The sequence below is a fragment of the Cloeon dipterum genome, chromosome 4, assembly GCF_949628265.1.
Source record: "Cloeon dipterum chromosome 4, ieCloDipt1.1, whole genome shotgun sequence".
NCBI lineage: Eukaryota > Metazoa > Arthropoda > Insecta > Ephemeroptera > Baetidae > Cloeon > Cloeon dipterum.
This window is the reverse complement of record NC_088789.1, coordinates 18,759,444-18,776,771: the sequence shown is the minus strand read 5'-3', so window position 1 is coordinate 18,776,771 and position 17,328 is coordinate 18,759,444. Positions and strand designations below refer to the sequence as shown.

At 39.8% G+C, this 17,328-nt stretch overlaps 2 protein-coding genes across 3 annotated transcripts in view; both read left to right on the top strand.

Moving 5' to 3' along the window:
- inaE (inactivation no afterpotential E) overlaps nt 1–17,328 on the top strand; it is a 42,876-nt gene that overhangs the window by 4,925 nt on the left and 20,623 nt on the right. The gene's annotated exons all lie outside the window — the stretch shown is intronic.
- On the top strand, nt 10,471–12,597 carry LOC135941747 (carboxypeptidase B-like). Its single transcript, XM_065487440.1, has 6 exons — nt 10,471–10,784; nt 10,843–11,040; nt 11,092–11,283; nt 11,709–12,067; nt 12,121–12,304; nt 12,360–12,597. The coding sequence occupies exons 1-6, from the start codon at nt 10,523–10,525 to the stop codon at nt 12,548–12,550; spliced, it is 1,386 nt and encodes a 461-aa protein (XP_065343512.1). The 5' UTR covers nt 10,471–10,522; the 3' UTR covers nt 12,551–12,597.

Below are 17,328 nucleotides of genomic sequence, written 5' to 3'. Positions count from 1 at the left end.
GAGAAAAGCCATTTGTTACTTTATATTCCGCATTTGATTATTGCCTTTGAGTTCTTTTACATTATGAGATAGCTGGTCCCATACTCTTGGTACAATATATTAAAATTAGAAATTATCCCAGGTTCCAACATCGATTTGGTATTTTTCATGCGACATGAACACGAAATTTATTTCCAAGTCCCGTTCTTCTTGAGCTAATAACTGGATTTAGACCTTCATTCATTAAGAGGAGAAGGCATTGTCTCTGTGGTGAAGAGGATGCGTATTTCTACTCAATACATTTTTGGCATTATTATGACTGTATTAATTCATAAATCCATACTAATAACAATTAAAAAATGTGATTTTTCAAGGACTCAGCAAGTGACAAACAATGTAAGATAATCAAGCAAACTGAAAAGGAATATTTTAAAAAGATGCAAAGTACGCGATACTACACATTTCAAAGCTGCTCTATTACCACAATTTATCTTTCATTGATTTTGAAAATATATTTTGGAGGTGGGATTAGAATTCGTCCTGGTAGCGGCAAAATTGCGCAACTTTCAACAACCAATCGCGAATTTCTTTGTTGCAAGAAAAGGATTGTTACAATCCATTCGACAATGAAAATTTGGGTATTTGTTGAATGATGCGCAAATTTACCGCGACCAGGATGAATTCATCATTACATTTTCAGCAGTTTTTGTAAACACAAATCCTCATAAATCTTTTCCCTCTGAAAGCTTTACTTTAATAGCTCTAAGGAACTTCACTCAGACAATTGCAACTGTAACATAAGCAAAGCATCTTCACCGGCAGAGAAGACAGCATTCACAAAGAACACAGGAAAAAATGCAGATAAGAGATGACAATTGTAAAACAGGAGAATTCCTGATTGCACTCAGTTAATTTTACAAATGGGAACTGAGATATTTTATTCTTTTTTAAATTAAATTAAAGGTAAGTAATAGTTTACGTAGCCTTCGAAGTGTTCCAAGCAAAAATGTGAACCGAACTGAAACAAAGAATATTTGATTTCAAAGAGTGTACAATGATCGAATTTTCCTATATTCAATTCTAAATAAAAGATCCAGGTTATCTCTATATATAATCAAAATAACTTTGGTAATTCACGTAACGTACCATATAACATAATATACCATTCCAAGGTGAAAATAGGAAAGCTGAGGTCAAAGTAGCTGAGACAGGCATCGGTTTTAAGTTCTTTATGACACACTTGGTAACCAGAGAACACCATAGTTAAGGATCCTAAAACTGCTCCGAGAAAAGCGGGAATGTCAACCACGAATAACGTGGAAACTATAGGCAGAACGGTGATACATAATTTGGTAAAGGCTGGTGGTGAGGTGTAAAGTAACACTATGATAGAAACAGAAGAATTATTTTTTTGCTTATTTAAAAAGTTCAGTTATATTTACTGAGCAGTCCAGAAAATTGAGGAATCCCACAAGCAAATGCAAAATGCACCGAAGTAGAATTATAGACCGCAAAATCAAACTCATCCTCACTAAAGTAAGATGAGTAAGATGCAATCTAAAAAATTACAAACCAAACTCAATTATTTTCACAATCCAGAAATTTGTTAAAATGTTCAAATGATATTCAGCTGTCCCAAAATAAAAGATCAACTTTACCTCGGATTCATCATAAAAGGTCGGAAAATCAATCCTCTCGGTTGCCTTCTTCGGTGGTCTCATTTTGTTTTTGTATACCCGACGATAAGCGATGTACGACTGTGAAAATCGTAAATACAGTAAATAAATTAAACGGAGGGAAGTGAAAATAATACTTAGATTTAAATAACATGTTAGGCTTTATTCAACAAGAGTGAAAGAATAACAAGGTCACAAATAATCACGTGATTAAATTTCCGGTGGGCTAGCAAAAAGGCCTCTTTTTATTTTGACTTTCTATTCCGCATTTGATTATTGCCTATGAGTTCTTTTACATTATGAGATAGCTGGTCCCATACTCTTGGTATAATATATTAAAATTAGAAATTTTCTCAGGTTGCAACATCGATTTTTTATTTTTCATGCGAGATGAACAGGAAATTTATTTCCAAGTCCCGTTCTTCTTGAGCTAATAACTGGATTTAGACCTTCATTAATTAAGAGAAGGCATTGTCTCTGTGGTGAAGAGTGAAGAGGATGCGTATTTCTGCTCAATTTGACTTTTAAAACAATCCTGCGCCGTCAACCGGAACAATTATTTCGAGTTATATAATATACGCAATGCTCAGTATACCTATGGAAAAAATGAATGTGCATAGTGGCTGCATGCTCTCTCGTTGGAACTAATACATTCACGTCTGGGTTGTTTTTCTGCATTTCCGTTTTGGTAATTAGATGTGCTTTGGTTTGTCAGGTAAAATGTTCGGTGGGTCTCTGAAAACTTTAAATGCGTTTGAGCAGGAGAGCTGCATTCAATTAAATTATTTGAATGATTTTTTAACACGAAAGTTTACAGCATAATTTTGAAAACAGGCTTCACAATACATATCATATTGGTGGCTTCAAATTAAGTTAATTTTTTTATCACAGTTCAAGAAATGTTAAAATATGCATTAGGCAAAAATCACGGTTGTGTGATGCTGTTTGTTTTTATAAATTAAAATGTGGAAGCCATATATGGCATGCGTGTTGTGTGAACAAATCATGTCTGTTTGTGGAAAAGGCCGACTTCCAGTTCTGGTTAGCCATTGCATGAGTGACCTTTTTGCACCTTTTTGGAACATTTTATAAAGCAGGTGAATTTTTCATGATTTTTGTGCAAGATGAGAGATAATTTTGTGCGAAGATCATCCAAGTAGAAGCTCCAGTCAGCTTTGTGGATTTCATGAGTTTGGACATAAGCTAGATTTTACTCTGTAGGAGTAATTGTAGGAGGGCGATTATAATTATTGTGAATTTTTATATGATAAAATTACTTATGCAAATAAATTACAATAAACAAACAAAATTAAATATGTTTAGCTTTCAAAATCTCAATTAAATTTTAAATTAAAAGTAATTTTAATGTAACGAGCACCGTACTTTGCCGTTTAACAATGAGGCTTATCTTTCCAACCTCTCCATTCTTCTCATTGTCAGTCAGTCAGTTATGTTACAGCATAATAGCGTATTCGCCTACACCACAGAACCGCTCATTTTTTCCGGCAAAGAGTCAGATTGTTCTCCGTTGTAAACAATGCGAATGTGAATATAAATTCGCCCACTCACGATACGTACGCCGCTACTTGCTGCGCTGCGTGCTCGGCAAGTTTGTTTCTGCCTCACGGAATATATGTGTTTGTATGTGTGCATATTGTTCGGCGTGCTTTGCATGCATTTCATTCTGGTCCAAAGTAGTGCAGAAACACGCCCTAGAGCCATGAGCAAACACACAAGTGTGCGGGTTCCAAGTTTTCTTCTTTATCTAGCCGGTTTGTGTTTCACCTCGGGAGTTGAACAAAAAGGCAAGAGCTCCGAAAGATGCTGTCTGTCTCCTTCATTAGGCAGATATTGCTCTCAAGATTTCGAGCCATTGTTGCAGAGCAGTTTTTCCCCCACATCTTGAAACAAACCCCGCCGTCTCTGTCTTTTCATATATCGGGGTTTGAATGATGAAGAAGAGGCTTTTGTTCTTTCCATTTCTGTAGAGCACTTTTGGAAATTTTGAGTGCTCTGTCTACCACTTTGGTGCACACTGCAAAAATGCAGCAACTTATTTTAAATTTATTTTACCGCACATGATTTTTTCTTTTAGATTAAGGTCCCTTTCATGTTGTTTTTATATTAAACAATAAATACGTTATTTCTTCCAGTCCAATTGTAAGTCAATGAATCCTTCCGCAATTACTGCTGTTGATTCCAGCTTTGGAATGATTGTGCTGCACTGTAAAGCTGCACCGATACCATTTTCTGGCTCGTGAAAGCACGTAAAAGCCCAATGAGTTTTATTGATTGGCAGTAAAACAGAGTATCCGCCATTTCCATACCCCCGTAACTAATTTCTGTCTGCAAACATGATCGCCTAGATAAGAAGAGCTTAATAAACGCTAGTCTGCGGGCTGAAGTAAGAGTTCCGCTGTCGACTTTTTGAAAGAGTTAGCTGGCATCGTTAATGCGATATAGCAGGGCTGCTGCATCTCACTCGCCATAGTTGCATTGTTCTCGCTCGCTCCGTGGGCTGCACTCGTAAATCATTTGTGTGTCAGACCAGCCTGGTTCTCTCGACGAGACCGACTCTACTTTTATTATTTGCAGCAGTTGCGCGCCATGCAAACTCGGTTGCTATTCATCGTCGTGAATCCGTTGCGGCGTGATTAAATGCAATGCGATCCATCCCGTGAATTCGCCAGCAGACACAATTACTCGCGACGTGCGAAGCAGTCTGTTGTCTCTTTTTGCTGCCTCGCCCAGCCAGCAGCATCATGGAATGTTTATCTCAGAAGAATGTGTTGCTAAACCTTTTGTATGGAGAGTCAAGTGGTAGAAAACATTTCGTTTTTACTCCGATGCAAGACTAGTAAGTTGATGAAAGTCTGGAAACGATTTAACTCTTGAGTGGATGAACATCTTTATTATTTTGTTTGAAATAGCAACAAGATGCAAATTAATAAAAATAAATAAAAAGCCAAGGCAAGTGCGATAGTACTCGATCTTTTAATCACTATTTACTTGATGGAATTTAAATAAATAGATTTATATCATTGGCAATGTTTTTCGTCCCCTTTTCCTTTTCTAACAATGATCTATGTGTAATTTATCCATTGATGGAGTTAAAAATATAAAGAGATAAAATATTTCGAGGCTTTTCAATAGGGCTGCAGTATTTGCTTTTTCTCAGGAGTTCTAATTTTTGTTTATTTTATTTATTTATTTTTTTGTGATAAAAATCAGAATCCCACTGAAAGAAAGATGAAAATTTTGGCCTGTGAATTTTTATGCGAGGGAGTTATGTCAAAATGGGACGAGTAGCTGGTTTCGTAAAATTTCGCCTCATTTTGATTTTGGTTTTTGCTCAAAATGGATCAGAAATTATTACAGTCAATTATTTCCAACGGCCAGTGATTCAGAAACCTCTGCAGTTGTATTGATTTGCAGGAAAAGTACTGCTGATGAGGTTTGATGGAGCTGCTGTGAACTACAAAGTGAATTGTTCATATTTATCTACTTAATAAGTTTAAATCAGGGATTTGTATACATCCAGAATTTTCCGGAAAGCCCACCAAAATTACAAGAAACTAGTTAATTGCTGTTTTTTTCTAATTGTTCCCCAACATGAATCTTATATAGCAGGTCGTATAATTTGATTATGGTTGAATTTTAAAAATTCTCTATATCACAAAATATTATAGATTTTTACATTTTATATATTTTTTCGCACTGTCTTGTTTGACGCAAAATATGATGAACGCCGAACGCGGGAAAATGCGGCGAACCCTATGCTTGAAACACACAAGCACTGTCATTTTTCTTAATCAATTATTTTAAAGTAATTAGCAAATTTTACGAATTTAAGGCTTCCTTGACTTGTGATTTTCCTTCATTAGTTGGGAAAATTATTCCATGGCGCTTTTCCTTTTACATTTTTGAAGAGTAACAGCCCATGATCTTCAATTCATCGTGATAGCGGAAAAATTAAATTAATTTTTGTACTGAAAATTTCGTGATGACACTTATAATTAGCGTTGTCAACATTATTTGCAAGAAGGACAAAATACTCTGCAGTGCTAACTTTTTTGCTGGCAAACACTAGCTGGCTGATGAGGCCTGAGAGGCTGATACAGTTTATATCCAGAATCAAAACCTGTAACATTATTGTGTTTTTTATCACTAATCAAAAATTTATAGTAGATGGAACAAGGCAAGATTTTTTGCTAAAAGAAAATTAAACGAATAGATTATTTAAAATGAAACTTTTCCCCACTTTCTTAAGACTTTCTTTCACTTAAACCTCTTTTGAAGCAAAAAATTCCTGAGAAAAATGTGCAATCTTTGCAAAACTGTGAGCTCTTGAGCTAAAGTCGGGCCCTGGTGTAACACAATCCGCATTTCTCTCGCGGCCGCACTTCCTTTGCACAAACACGGACGCAGAGGCTCTCTCACGCTGATGCACACACTGCTGCTCTATCGATCCGCTGTTTTCTGGTCAATGGGAACACCACGCACCCATAAGAGCAGGGACAGAGAAGGACGCGTGATTTTATCAGCCCCTATACACAAAACCATCTCTGGCTTCCGCGTATGCAGTCGTGTGCAAACGAATAGCCGAGGCATCATCATTGTTGTTGTTGCTTTGCGAATTGTAGCACTTGCGGTGACCTGGAAATGGCAGCAAGAGCGGAGAAGACGCTTGGCATCGAGCTACTCAACAGCGTCTCTTTATTTATTTTCTTCGTTTTTCGCCAAACGGAGTTTTCTTCATTGAGGTTGAAACAAAAGCACTTTAAATAAGCGAAATGCACTTCAGTCTTGTGCAATCAACCTGATTAATTTCAACAGAAACTGGAAAAGGGCTGTGGGAATCCTGCTGCATTCCCAGCGAAGTCTGGAATTCGTTTCGAACAGAGCTGTAATAAGAGGACGGAATTCCGATTACTGTGTGCCTGTGTAGTTTGGTCCACGGTTTATTATTTTCTCGCTTCAAAAAATCTCCAAGTCAGGCTCTGCAGTGGATTGACCTGGATTACGGACCGCAGTGGAAAAGGACTGGAATGGCAACGACATTGGGCTCACGAAATTATTGTTGACTATCCTCCTCGATCGCATTATTTGAAAGACGCCCTTCCCATCTCGAGCCCTCTCTCGCATCAATCTTTTCCGAACAATACGAAAGTCGGTCCTGGAATGGCTGCTGTGTTAGGATCGGGTTATTTACAGGGGTGCGAATTTAAGATGGTTTATTTTGGCACAAAATAGCCGAATATTTTTAAATAGTGTTTTAGAGCTAGATACGGCCTCCTTATCAATTTAGAGAAGCAAACAACTTTTGCTTTCATTCTACTATCAAAAATCCTCAAATTGTAAAATAAATGCTGAGTGCGATTATACTCCACTGTAGCACAAATATGCACTGTTAAATATGAACTCAATAATAATTAATCCCTTGAATTCATTGAAAATATTATTAACAAATATGTATGTTGTGAGTCTTATATTTAAAAATGAAAGAGACGATTGTGAGTTAGTATAAAAACAATTTCAACGCAGTTCTGGCATTTTCTATATTTCCTAGTATATCAATTAATCGAGTATTCCTCTTACATACACAGAAAGAGTGAAAAGGCCAATGTACTAAGTGATCAAGTCACTGAAACGTCGGTTTATATATAAATTATAAATTACATATTTTGGCACATATGCCATTATGGTTAAATGATTCAATCATGCTCATTTGATAGTCCCATATGGAACCCTAGAAAAAATTAACACCGTCTAAAATTCTTAGCCCATTTTTTTTCAAAGACTCACTTAGCATTTAAATCAAAGAATAATTTGAATTTACATCTTTCATATTTAATGTTAGATATGCGGCACACGCGTTGAAAGAGCCGAAATTGGTGTTTGGACAGGCTCCAAAACGCCGGCAGACTGCAACAGCACACATTTTATAAAGGAAAATCCACAGAGATATAAATATAAAACTGGCTCTAGCTCACTCTCGCACAATTGTGATGCGATCGTCGCGTGTATTCATCCGCACGGCGCAGTCGTTGTTGTGTATAGCGAGAAAATGCATCTGCACGGTTTCCTTGGGCGAAGAAATGGTCCGTTGGCGCGGCGGCGGATGAAAGCAGCAGGATATCTGCTGTGGCAATCTCGCCGTTCGCCGGCAATTGCTTTTCTTGTCGCAAATTCACTTTGCACGTCGCGTCAAGTGTCACATCCAGCGCGGAATTGAACGCCGAAAGCGCCTTAGAGCGGCTGCTTGCCGCTGCTCCGTCTTTTGGCCCATTTTGAGGCCGCTCTTTAATCTGGATTGATATTGGCGGCACGCGGAATAGAAAACGCTTGCCTGTTCCGCCTTTCCGTCTATTTGTTTTGATTTCCCAGCTCATTGTTGCGCCGGCTGCCCGCCGACCGTGCAGCAGCTCAGCGAAATGAGCGCGCGCGCTTGAACTCTGACATTTGGTCGGCGCCGCCGTTGGTTCCAGCCGGGTCTGCTGCATGGAGCTCATCTTCTCCGCGGCTTGTGTGCAGCTCCCTACTGTTCTCTCCCTCGATCGCTCTAATCCCGCGGCGGCTAGCCAAGGAACTTCGCGGCGGCACTGATGATTTCCGTTTTCATCACTGCTATGGTATGGTGCTCAGCCATAAAATGCTTTTAGGAGATAACTTTCTCTTTCAATTAATCATGATGAAAAAACTGGCAGTGAACATCTTCTCGGCAGCCAGTTTCCTTCAGCGAATTTTTCACTTATTCCTTTATTAATTAAATTTAATCATTTTGAAACGTTCTGAAGAGAATTATATATTTTAATCATGAAAATCACCACCATAATTTTGATAGCTCATAGTAGTTTTTGTTTAGTGTTAAACAGGGTTATGATCTTCAATTCTCAGTAAACCCAACGATTGGCTCGCTAAAATGTCGATTTAGATGTAATAAAAAACATTAACTTGAGCCGAAATAAATTTAAAATCTAAAAGTTGACACTGTAGAGGGATCAGTTAGCCTTACAGCGCTGCGCTATTTGGCTATGCTAGTCCAGACATGCTAGCCGCACCAACCGCCGGCCAAAAATGCCTGAATAATTAAAAAATGCCGGAGAATTAATTATCCTCCTGCCCTTCGGGCCGTTAAGCACGGTCAAAATTCACATTTAAAAATTTCACAGCCACACCAGCTGCCAAAATGAATTATCAGTCACTGGGCTAGAATTTGGTTTTAAATTGCGCTGCTGCTATGATCAGTTAAAACCTAAGCTAACAAATTGCCTATTTACAGTTTTGTTTGGTACACTTTCTGAATTTCCTTGTAATTGTTTGGTTTATATAGCGATTCATGCACACGTAATGCCCCTATCACGATTGGACGCACAGGAAAAACAATTTTGCCATTATATATAGCACGCGCCATTAGTCTCCAATGAGCACTAAACACATAGAGTAGCAAGAGGAAAACTGCCTCAACTCACCCTCGGAAACCCAAGCTGGCCGGTTTAACCCCACTCGTCGATAAACAGCATGCAGGCGTGGACATTCCAATTCCAATTAATCTGCGTGATGCATCAAACATCTGCTCTCTGTCGAGATGCAACATACAATTTCCATTCAAAGGCAGCCAAGAATTTTCATTTGGATCGTGTAATTGAATCGCTGTTGGCTGCCGCCACCGAGTGCGCTGTGTTGCACTCGTATGTGAGATAGATTGAAAACAAACGCGTTGCTTTTGCAGCTAATTGGCGTGCTGTAATTGCAATCGGAGCGGAAATCGAATATTCGCCGGCGGCACTTGTGCGATTTTTCACCACTCTGGCAGAGAGCCGTTTGCGATCGATGAGCGGCGTGAGTGGGCGGATGCAGAATATCTTTTGGAATTTTCCGGTATGCCCTTGAGGCTCTCGTTTTTACTAACAGCTTGACGCGTTGCTAGCAAGCTCCTCCAGAGAGAAAACAGGAGGTTGATGAGTTAACGCGCAATTCAGGTTTCTGGAAAATCCGACAAACAACTCCGTTAAAGTAAAATTTCCGAGGATTCATCTCTTTGGGAGCATCAAATCTGCATAATTTTTTTCTAGCGACAGCACTGAACACGGCTGTAAATTAAAGGCTTTTAAATTTTTTCTGACCTTTAGATTGTCACAGACCAGCCCATCAAATGAGCACGATTCATGCAGAAAGATACACATGAGTATTCAAAATAACTTAAAGTCAGAAACACATGAAATCTGTTCAAATGAAAGGGTTTAAAAAGCATTAAGAACCAGAACTCTGTTCGCTCTTTGTAGAAAAAAACTTGCTATCTGTCAATTTGAAAGTTTCGATAAAAAAACGTCAATTTTGGCAGGTATTGTGTTTCTCTCTAATGAATTTCAACTCAATAGTTTTAAGAAAATAAATCTTTTAAAAATGGTAAATATGTGGATTATTTTGCATACAAAATGTTCCCTTAAAAATGATCTCGGCACAGACAGAGAACAAAAATTAGCAGCAAGACGTTTTAATTATAGATTTTGCTAAGTTTTGAAATAAAAGCGAAACTAAATTTTAAAGCTATTAAGCACGTGTGAATTTTGCGACAAATGAAGTAATCGTCTTAAAACAAACATAACGAGGCAGTTATTTTGCAAAAATATGTATCCGTATAAAATTCGCAGCCCTAGCGAATTTTTAATGAGCAGGAGATGCAATCACGTGGTTACGGTTTTCCACGATTGATATTCAAGTCAAGTTCAATGCCGTCCACCTCGCTCCTTTCGGGGCAATACCTTTTTTTACATAAACACCTTTGGTGGGAGACGATCATATTGAAATACCCAGCACAGCTCTCTGTTTTGGAGTCTTTCGCCAACAGCAGCCGCAGCAGCAAGATGCGAAAGAGCGCGTGGGCCACGATTTTTACAGTTTGTTTGACCGCGGGTCAGACTGTCGGATTCCCGGAACAGACCGAAAATCCGACCACGGAAGCGTCTTTCCTTGACGATGCCTTTGCCGAGATTGACAGTGAGCAGTACGAGGGCCGCGCAAACTTCAGAGATGTGCCCGCGAATCTCACGGGAGCGCATCTCTACCGGGTGCAGCTGAAGAACAATGAGCACAAACGCGTCTTCTTGGATCTCATTAAGACCGAGCGTGAGAACTTTCCTTCCTCTTATTCTTTGCCCGCACGATTGAATTATATGCTCGCCAGAAATCGACGTTTGGATGCAGTCGAGGGGCAAGAAAGCAAAGGCCGTGTTCATGGTGCTCGCGACCAACGTGGACAAAGTCAATCTGCGGTTCTACGAGGCGGACATCACTCTCAAACGCTTGACGGACAACGTGCAGAAATTGGTCGACGAAGAAAATCCATCTGAAAATGTCACGAAACTTAGCAATTCAAAGACAGGTGCTGAATTTTTATTTGCCCGTGTACTGGGATGTAACAGTAAATTTTTAGGCTACGCGTTGACGTGGAAAGCATATCACAAAGCGAGCGTGATTCACGACTTTCTTGACAACTACGCTACGAACTACAAGGATTTGTGCACCGTTGAAAAAATCGGCAACACGGTCGAGGGTCGGCCCATAAAAATGATCAAGATCTCGTCAGGCGGAGACAAAAAGCGGCCAGCTTTTTTTATTGACGGAGGTTTTTGCTAATTTTTAACTCGAACCGTTTTATTTATTTATTTACATTTTTTTCTTCTTTAACATTAAAAAATTCTGCCAATTTAGACGAATTATTTTCGGCAGGTGCTAACTCTGCTCCTAATCGTACCTATTCACAACACAAAAATAGTCTTGTGGCTAAACAAAAATTTGCGTTACAAAAAACCAGATGAATCCAAGGATAGGATCCTATTTTTTAGTTCCTTTTTCTCTTCATTTTCTCTCTTGGTCCTTGAGGTAGCTGGTTTTACAGTCTTGTTAAAAATTGGAGCTAAATATATATAATACTCTTACTCGGTTCTATTGCAGAATTTAGTTCAATTGGTGCGTTGGTTCAGTGCCAAAATTACTATCGAAATATTTTGCTTGATTTTTAAATTTAATATAAAAATGAATTTAATTTAGGTATCCACGCAAGAGAGTGGATTTCTCCAGCGACTGTGACGTACATAATTCGCGAGTTGGTCGAAAACCGCACGGCGTACAGCTTCGCTGACGAAGTGGACTTTTACATCGTCCCTCTGATGAACGTCGACGGCTACGAGCATTCGCGGACCAGAGACCGTCTGTGGCGAAAAAACCGGGCCCCCGGCGCCTTGTGCAAAGGAGTTGATCTGAATAGAAACTTTGGATACAAATGGGGAGGAAAAGGATCCAGTTCCTCCGTATGCAGGGGAAACCACCGCGGTCCTTCAGCATTTTCAGAGCCCGAGTCCCAAGCAATCCGCGATTTCATTCTGAAATTCGACATCGGAACTTTTAAAGTAATTATACATAATTACATTTAATTTATATTTTGACTTTTAAATCCCTGCAGGCGTATTTAACAGTCCACAGTTTCGGTCAATACATCATGTATCCATGGGGGTACGATTACATAACCCCACCCGACGGCAAGGAGCTGCAAAGGGTCGGAGATCTCGCCGCCGCTGCTGTGAAAAAGTTGACGAATGCCTCTTACAAAGTTGGAAGTTCAGCCAAACTCTTGTACGCTGCCGCCGGTAATAGGAATTGAGAATATATGTTCGGACGTGCGTGAAATTATAGGCTTTTAAGGTGGCTCGGATGACTGGGCGAAAGCAGTAGCAGAAATACCATATGCTTACACACTGGAGTTGCGGGACAAAGGAGATTATGGCTTCATTTTGCCGGCCAAATTCATCAAACCAACCGGATTGGAGACCATGGCCATGGTCCAAGTCGTAGCTGAGGAGATGCTCAAAGCTGAAAGGCTGAAAAAGAATTAAAATTATTTGTTAAAGTGTTTAATAAATTCGTAGTACGCTCTTAGAAACGATCTTTTTTTTCTTGAAAACAAAATAAAACAGACTAAAGGATGGGGTGGCTATACGATTGAAATTCAAAAAGGAAAAATGAAATCCCACGTTTTCACACTATACAGCTCGCTGTGTCAGTACTCTACCTTCAAAACGAATTAATTTCTGCAGAGATTTCTGAATCATTGGTCGTTGGAAACATTTTCATAAAATAAACCTACGTCTTTCATTTTTCTGCTTGTCTTTTTTACTCTTCAGGAAAAACAAGCGGACACAATACGCTTCACGTTATCAAAGGAGAAAGCCCTCGGCTCTGGAGCAAAAAGATGTGTGTGTAATGGCATTTGAATAAACACGAGACGAGATTCGCATTTGCATTCACAAGCACTCGAGGGAATAGGAGAGGGAAAGAGAGCAAGCAACAAAGTGGAGAGCCGCTGCTCCGGCGTTGAATGAATGTGTGCCGGATTACAAGCGTGGTGGCGGCGGCCGAGGCAAAAATCTGCTGAGGCATATCCGGCGTAATTGGCGAGAGAAGCGCGTTTTTACGCTCGGTGTCCAAACAAACAGCAGCTAGCGCGTGAAGCGGCGGATAATCGTGACAAGCGCATCTCTGTAATGGGCATTATCTGTCACCTGGCCAAGCGTTTGCGTCGGCACCATCTGCTGGTGCAAACAACGCGCCGACCGAAATAAATTGCGCTTTGTGACGCATTCCCTTCGAAGCAGCTGTAAAACTTCGGCAATAATACTCATTTCTAATAGCACTGCAGGCCAGCCTAATGTTGAAAATAGATTGCTTTTACCGTGTTTATTTTTCCACTAAGCGATATTTCAACTTTGACTGATTATTTATTATTTGTGGAAGCAGCACACGCTCCTTTAAAGCAGTAGTATCCAAGTACGCAATGGGATGGTTCTTGAAGTTAATTTGATCATTATCGTTTACATCGTATCCTTACAATGTAACTCAAAATCGGCTTTTGAGTCTTGCAAGCCTTTAGATTATTTTATCAAAATGTCCAAGAGAGAAATATGCAGTATCAGGCAGTTTCGATTTCCTATTTTCAGCTTATAATGAAAGTCCCTGTATAGTTCATGATCAACAGATGGCTCCAGTGTTCATTTACTGATTTCGTGTACTTCGCGCCACCCTGATATAAGATCAAAACCTGTTATAGTGTTCATTTTTAGCGTAAAAAGATTTCATTCGTCGTTAACTGTTTACTAGTCGTAGCGGTAAACGAAAATGGTTATTTAAAGTTGGCACCATCCATCATAAGCTCCTAACACTGAGGACTTAACTTATGAGCGAATTTTCTTGTAATTCCATGATATGCTATAGACAGTAAATACGGTAAACACTGCGCCTGAAAAATAAATTATTTTAAAGTTTTGTATTAAAGTCAAATTAACATTAAATTTTACCGATAAGTTGGGTTTAATTCAATAGTTAAGACGTATTTTTTCAAACTAAATTGATCAAAATGTCGACACAGAGAACAAAATAGAACATGTGTGTGTGACTGTTTTGAGAGCGATCGCGTGAAGTTTTCCAAGCACGTCTTCTGTGCAAAGAAGGAGATTCTTCTGGGGATTCAGCACGCTCACAATGGCGAAAAAGCATCTGCCCAGACACGAATGGCCGAGGAAAAGGCAAGAAGAGCCGCTGCCTGCTTGCTCAGCGAGTCGGTGGCCGAAATCACGAGAGCAAAGCCTCCGCAAAACTCTTATCCGCCTTTTGTTGAAGCTGCGCCGTCGAGGTAAAGAAAACGCAAAGGATACACGCTCTCTCTCGGTGACGGCTGGGGGTTGCTTTCGGTGGCCCGCCGGCGGTACTTTTTGCCGATAAATGAATGCGCAAGGGTGGTATGAAGTAGCCGAGCGGGGGAAGTTCTTGAGCTATTTGCAGTGTGCAACGTACGCCACCCCCGTGGAAGAGCGTGGGGTGCATATTCGGGGGTGACGTCACCCCTTGGATACCACCAGGGGTGGGTGGCCGAGCTCGCGCGTTGTTGTCATGCTGTTAGCTCAATGGGGATTTCTCATTCGGGGTCCTGCAGCTATTTAATTTCATGCGGCACGCAATTGTTGGCGCGCCAAATTTTTATGGCCGCAATTTCGAAAGGAAGTCATTACTGGCGACGCGCTGGGCTTGACTCACACGTTTCACGCGTTATTGAATTTTAATATTGATGGGCTCTTGAGGGAAATTTTATGGGCTGTTTGTTTTTCATTTTGGAAAATCAATATTACTTTCGGCAGATGTTCAAGGGGGATTAGAAAAATTTTCTTTTATAACCTGCAAGTATGTGCTGTTTCGCCACAAAAGCATCTCGTAAAAATGAACGCAACCCTTATTCATAAACGACTCACGCATGGGAATTTTGGGCGACGAACTGCACTTTTCAAGTTCTGCGGTGTTTTGGGGCCGAAAACTGACAGTTTGCCTTCAATAATAATGAAATTTAAACTTGAAACCTGCAATAGTTGATTATTCTGGTCACTACAAGTTGATTTGTTATTTTGGTTCCAAAAATTTGTTTCCGCATACCTGCGAATTGAAGTCTATCGACTTGTTTTAACCCTTATTATTGTTTAAGGAAAATCGATCAGTTTTCTTAATATTAAATGAATTGGTGTCTTTGAACTGTTTCTAAAATTAATAAAAATATATGTATCGTTTGGATAACCTGACATTTATCGCTGTTTTCTTTTTTCGGGAAAAGACCAATCATGGAAAAGGCTGGATAGATCCTAATTTAAAGTGGCCTATTTTCACTCATCAAAAATTACCAATCGAAGGTGCTCGCAAAACAATAAATGAAAAATTCCAATAAATCAAAATTCTTATTTATAAAACCATGTCATTTCATTGATTTGTTGTAAAACCTTGGCTAATAGGGGCCTCTAATTTTAAACGATATGTAGGGTTACCAGCCAATACTTTATCACAAATTCGAAGTCCCACGCACACGCAACCAACAACTTTTAAATAAAGTTCCTAATATTGGAAGTCCCGAGCAAATCATGTGATTCCTATTGACATTTTGGTCTCTGAAATTGAGGATTTCAGCCTAAAAATTTTCTAAACAACTGATTATAGTTTAAAAAAACATCCAAATATGTAAATATCCGGTTCGTTCTTTTCCAGTATTTATGCTCCTACCCGTGGCAAATGAACAAAGTCACCACATAAGTCCTCGCATAAAAAACTCCATAATGATTCCTTTTTTTGCAAAAATGCTTGTCAAAGAGAAGCACGGCCGGTCCTCTTTAAAATTCATTTGTGCACCACTCAAGCAGGCGAAAGGGCTTTTGAAACGCGAGAGAGTATGGTTGTTGGTTTGCGAAGTTGGAAAAAGAAGGATAAAGAGCGCCTAACTCTCAGCACCGGGGAAAAGAAGACCTTGGTAGTCGGCACTTTTTCGATGCGTGAAACAGAAAACAACCCGGAAAACAGCCGTCGCGGCACAGCGAAAGAGGAGGAGAGACTAAAAGGTGCTTTTAAAAGTTAGCTCGGGAGCAGAGAGGCATAACAGGCTGAGCGCCGAGATTTATTCGGGCTGGCAAAGCGACTTTTGAGAAGGTGCATCTCGAAGACTGAATCATAAAACACACGCTGCTGCAAGAAGCAAGTAAAAAAGAGGGGGATTTAGTAAATATTTTATCAGCACTTGCTGCACCAGACGCCTTTCTCCCTGCCTCCTAGACGGCTGGCTATGCAACCGACGGTGCAATGCAATTTATTCTCGCGCGAGTTACGGCCCCTCGACAATGAATCCAGCTTTTGCCTGCGGGAAATTGCTCGCTATAGTTAGATGCATGCATTTAATGCGAGCCTCCGTGAATTTTTCATGGTGACCTGAGTGCTCAGCTCCTGCTCCCTCGGCGCAGCAGCACCGGCTGATAATTCTATTCAATTTGGGCCACCTAGCATATATTCACCCGTTTGCTGCTGTTCTCGCGCGGAAAATTAATTTATTGTGCATCGCGCCGACCTTTTGTTTTTGACTCGACTTTATTACGAGCAGCGCAAAACACAGAGAACGTATGTAGTGTGCAGTGAACGACACGGCACTGGTGGTAAAATTTCATTACTCCACGAGCGGAAATTGTAATGGCGGGTGTGTGTTACAATTTGTCGCTGGCTTTTTGGACCTGTTGGCACGCCGCGGCCCATAGGACCAAACTGCGTCGCATTAAAATCGTGGCTTATGAATGAACTTGCACACTAATACAATTTTCCTTTCGAATTTATTACGCACACCACACATACTTGTTTATAACGACCACTGACTTGATGTCACCATTGGAAAACTTGTTTAGCCCTATAAACAGCAATGATGGAATGCGGTGAGCCAAACTTAATTACATCCTTGCAGCATGTAATTTCCTCATTAGCGAAATTTCCCTGTTGTTTAAACAAAATTATGGGTTACCAAAAATATTTTCTCTTAAACAAACATAACAAAAATCTGTTAAATATTCAGTACAAACATTTTAAATATATCAATTGAAATAAAATGATAAAAATACACCTCTCGCAAGCACAAAATTTAGATTTTCTACGCGTCTATTTAATTAACCGAAATTTAGTCACATGAAACGTGTATTGACTGAACATTTGACGTTCAACATTCAAACAAGAATTGATGCAAATGCTTCCCCACCTCATAGGAATGCTAATAAAATATTAAAGGGTGCGGAAACGCTATTCCCAATTTGTTTTGGGACACGTCGTTATT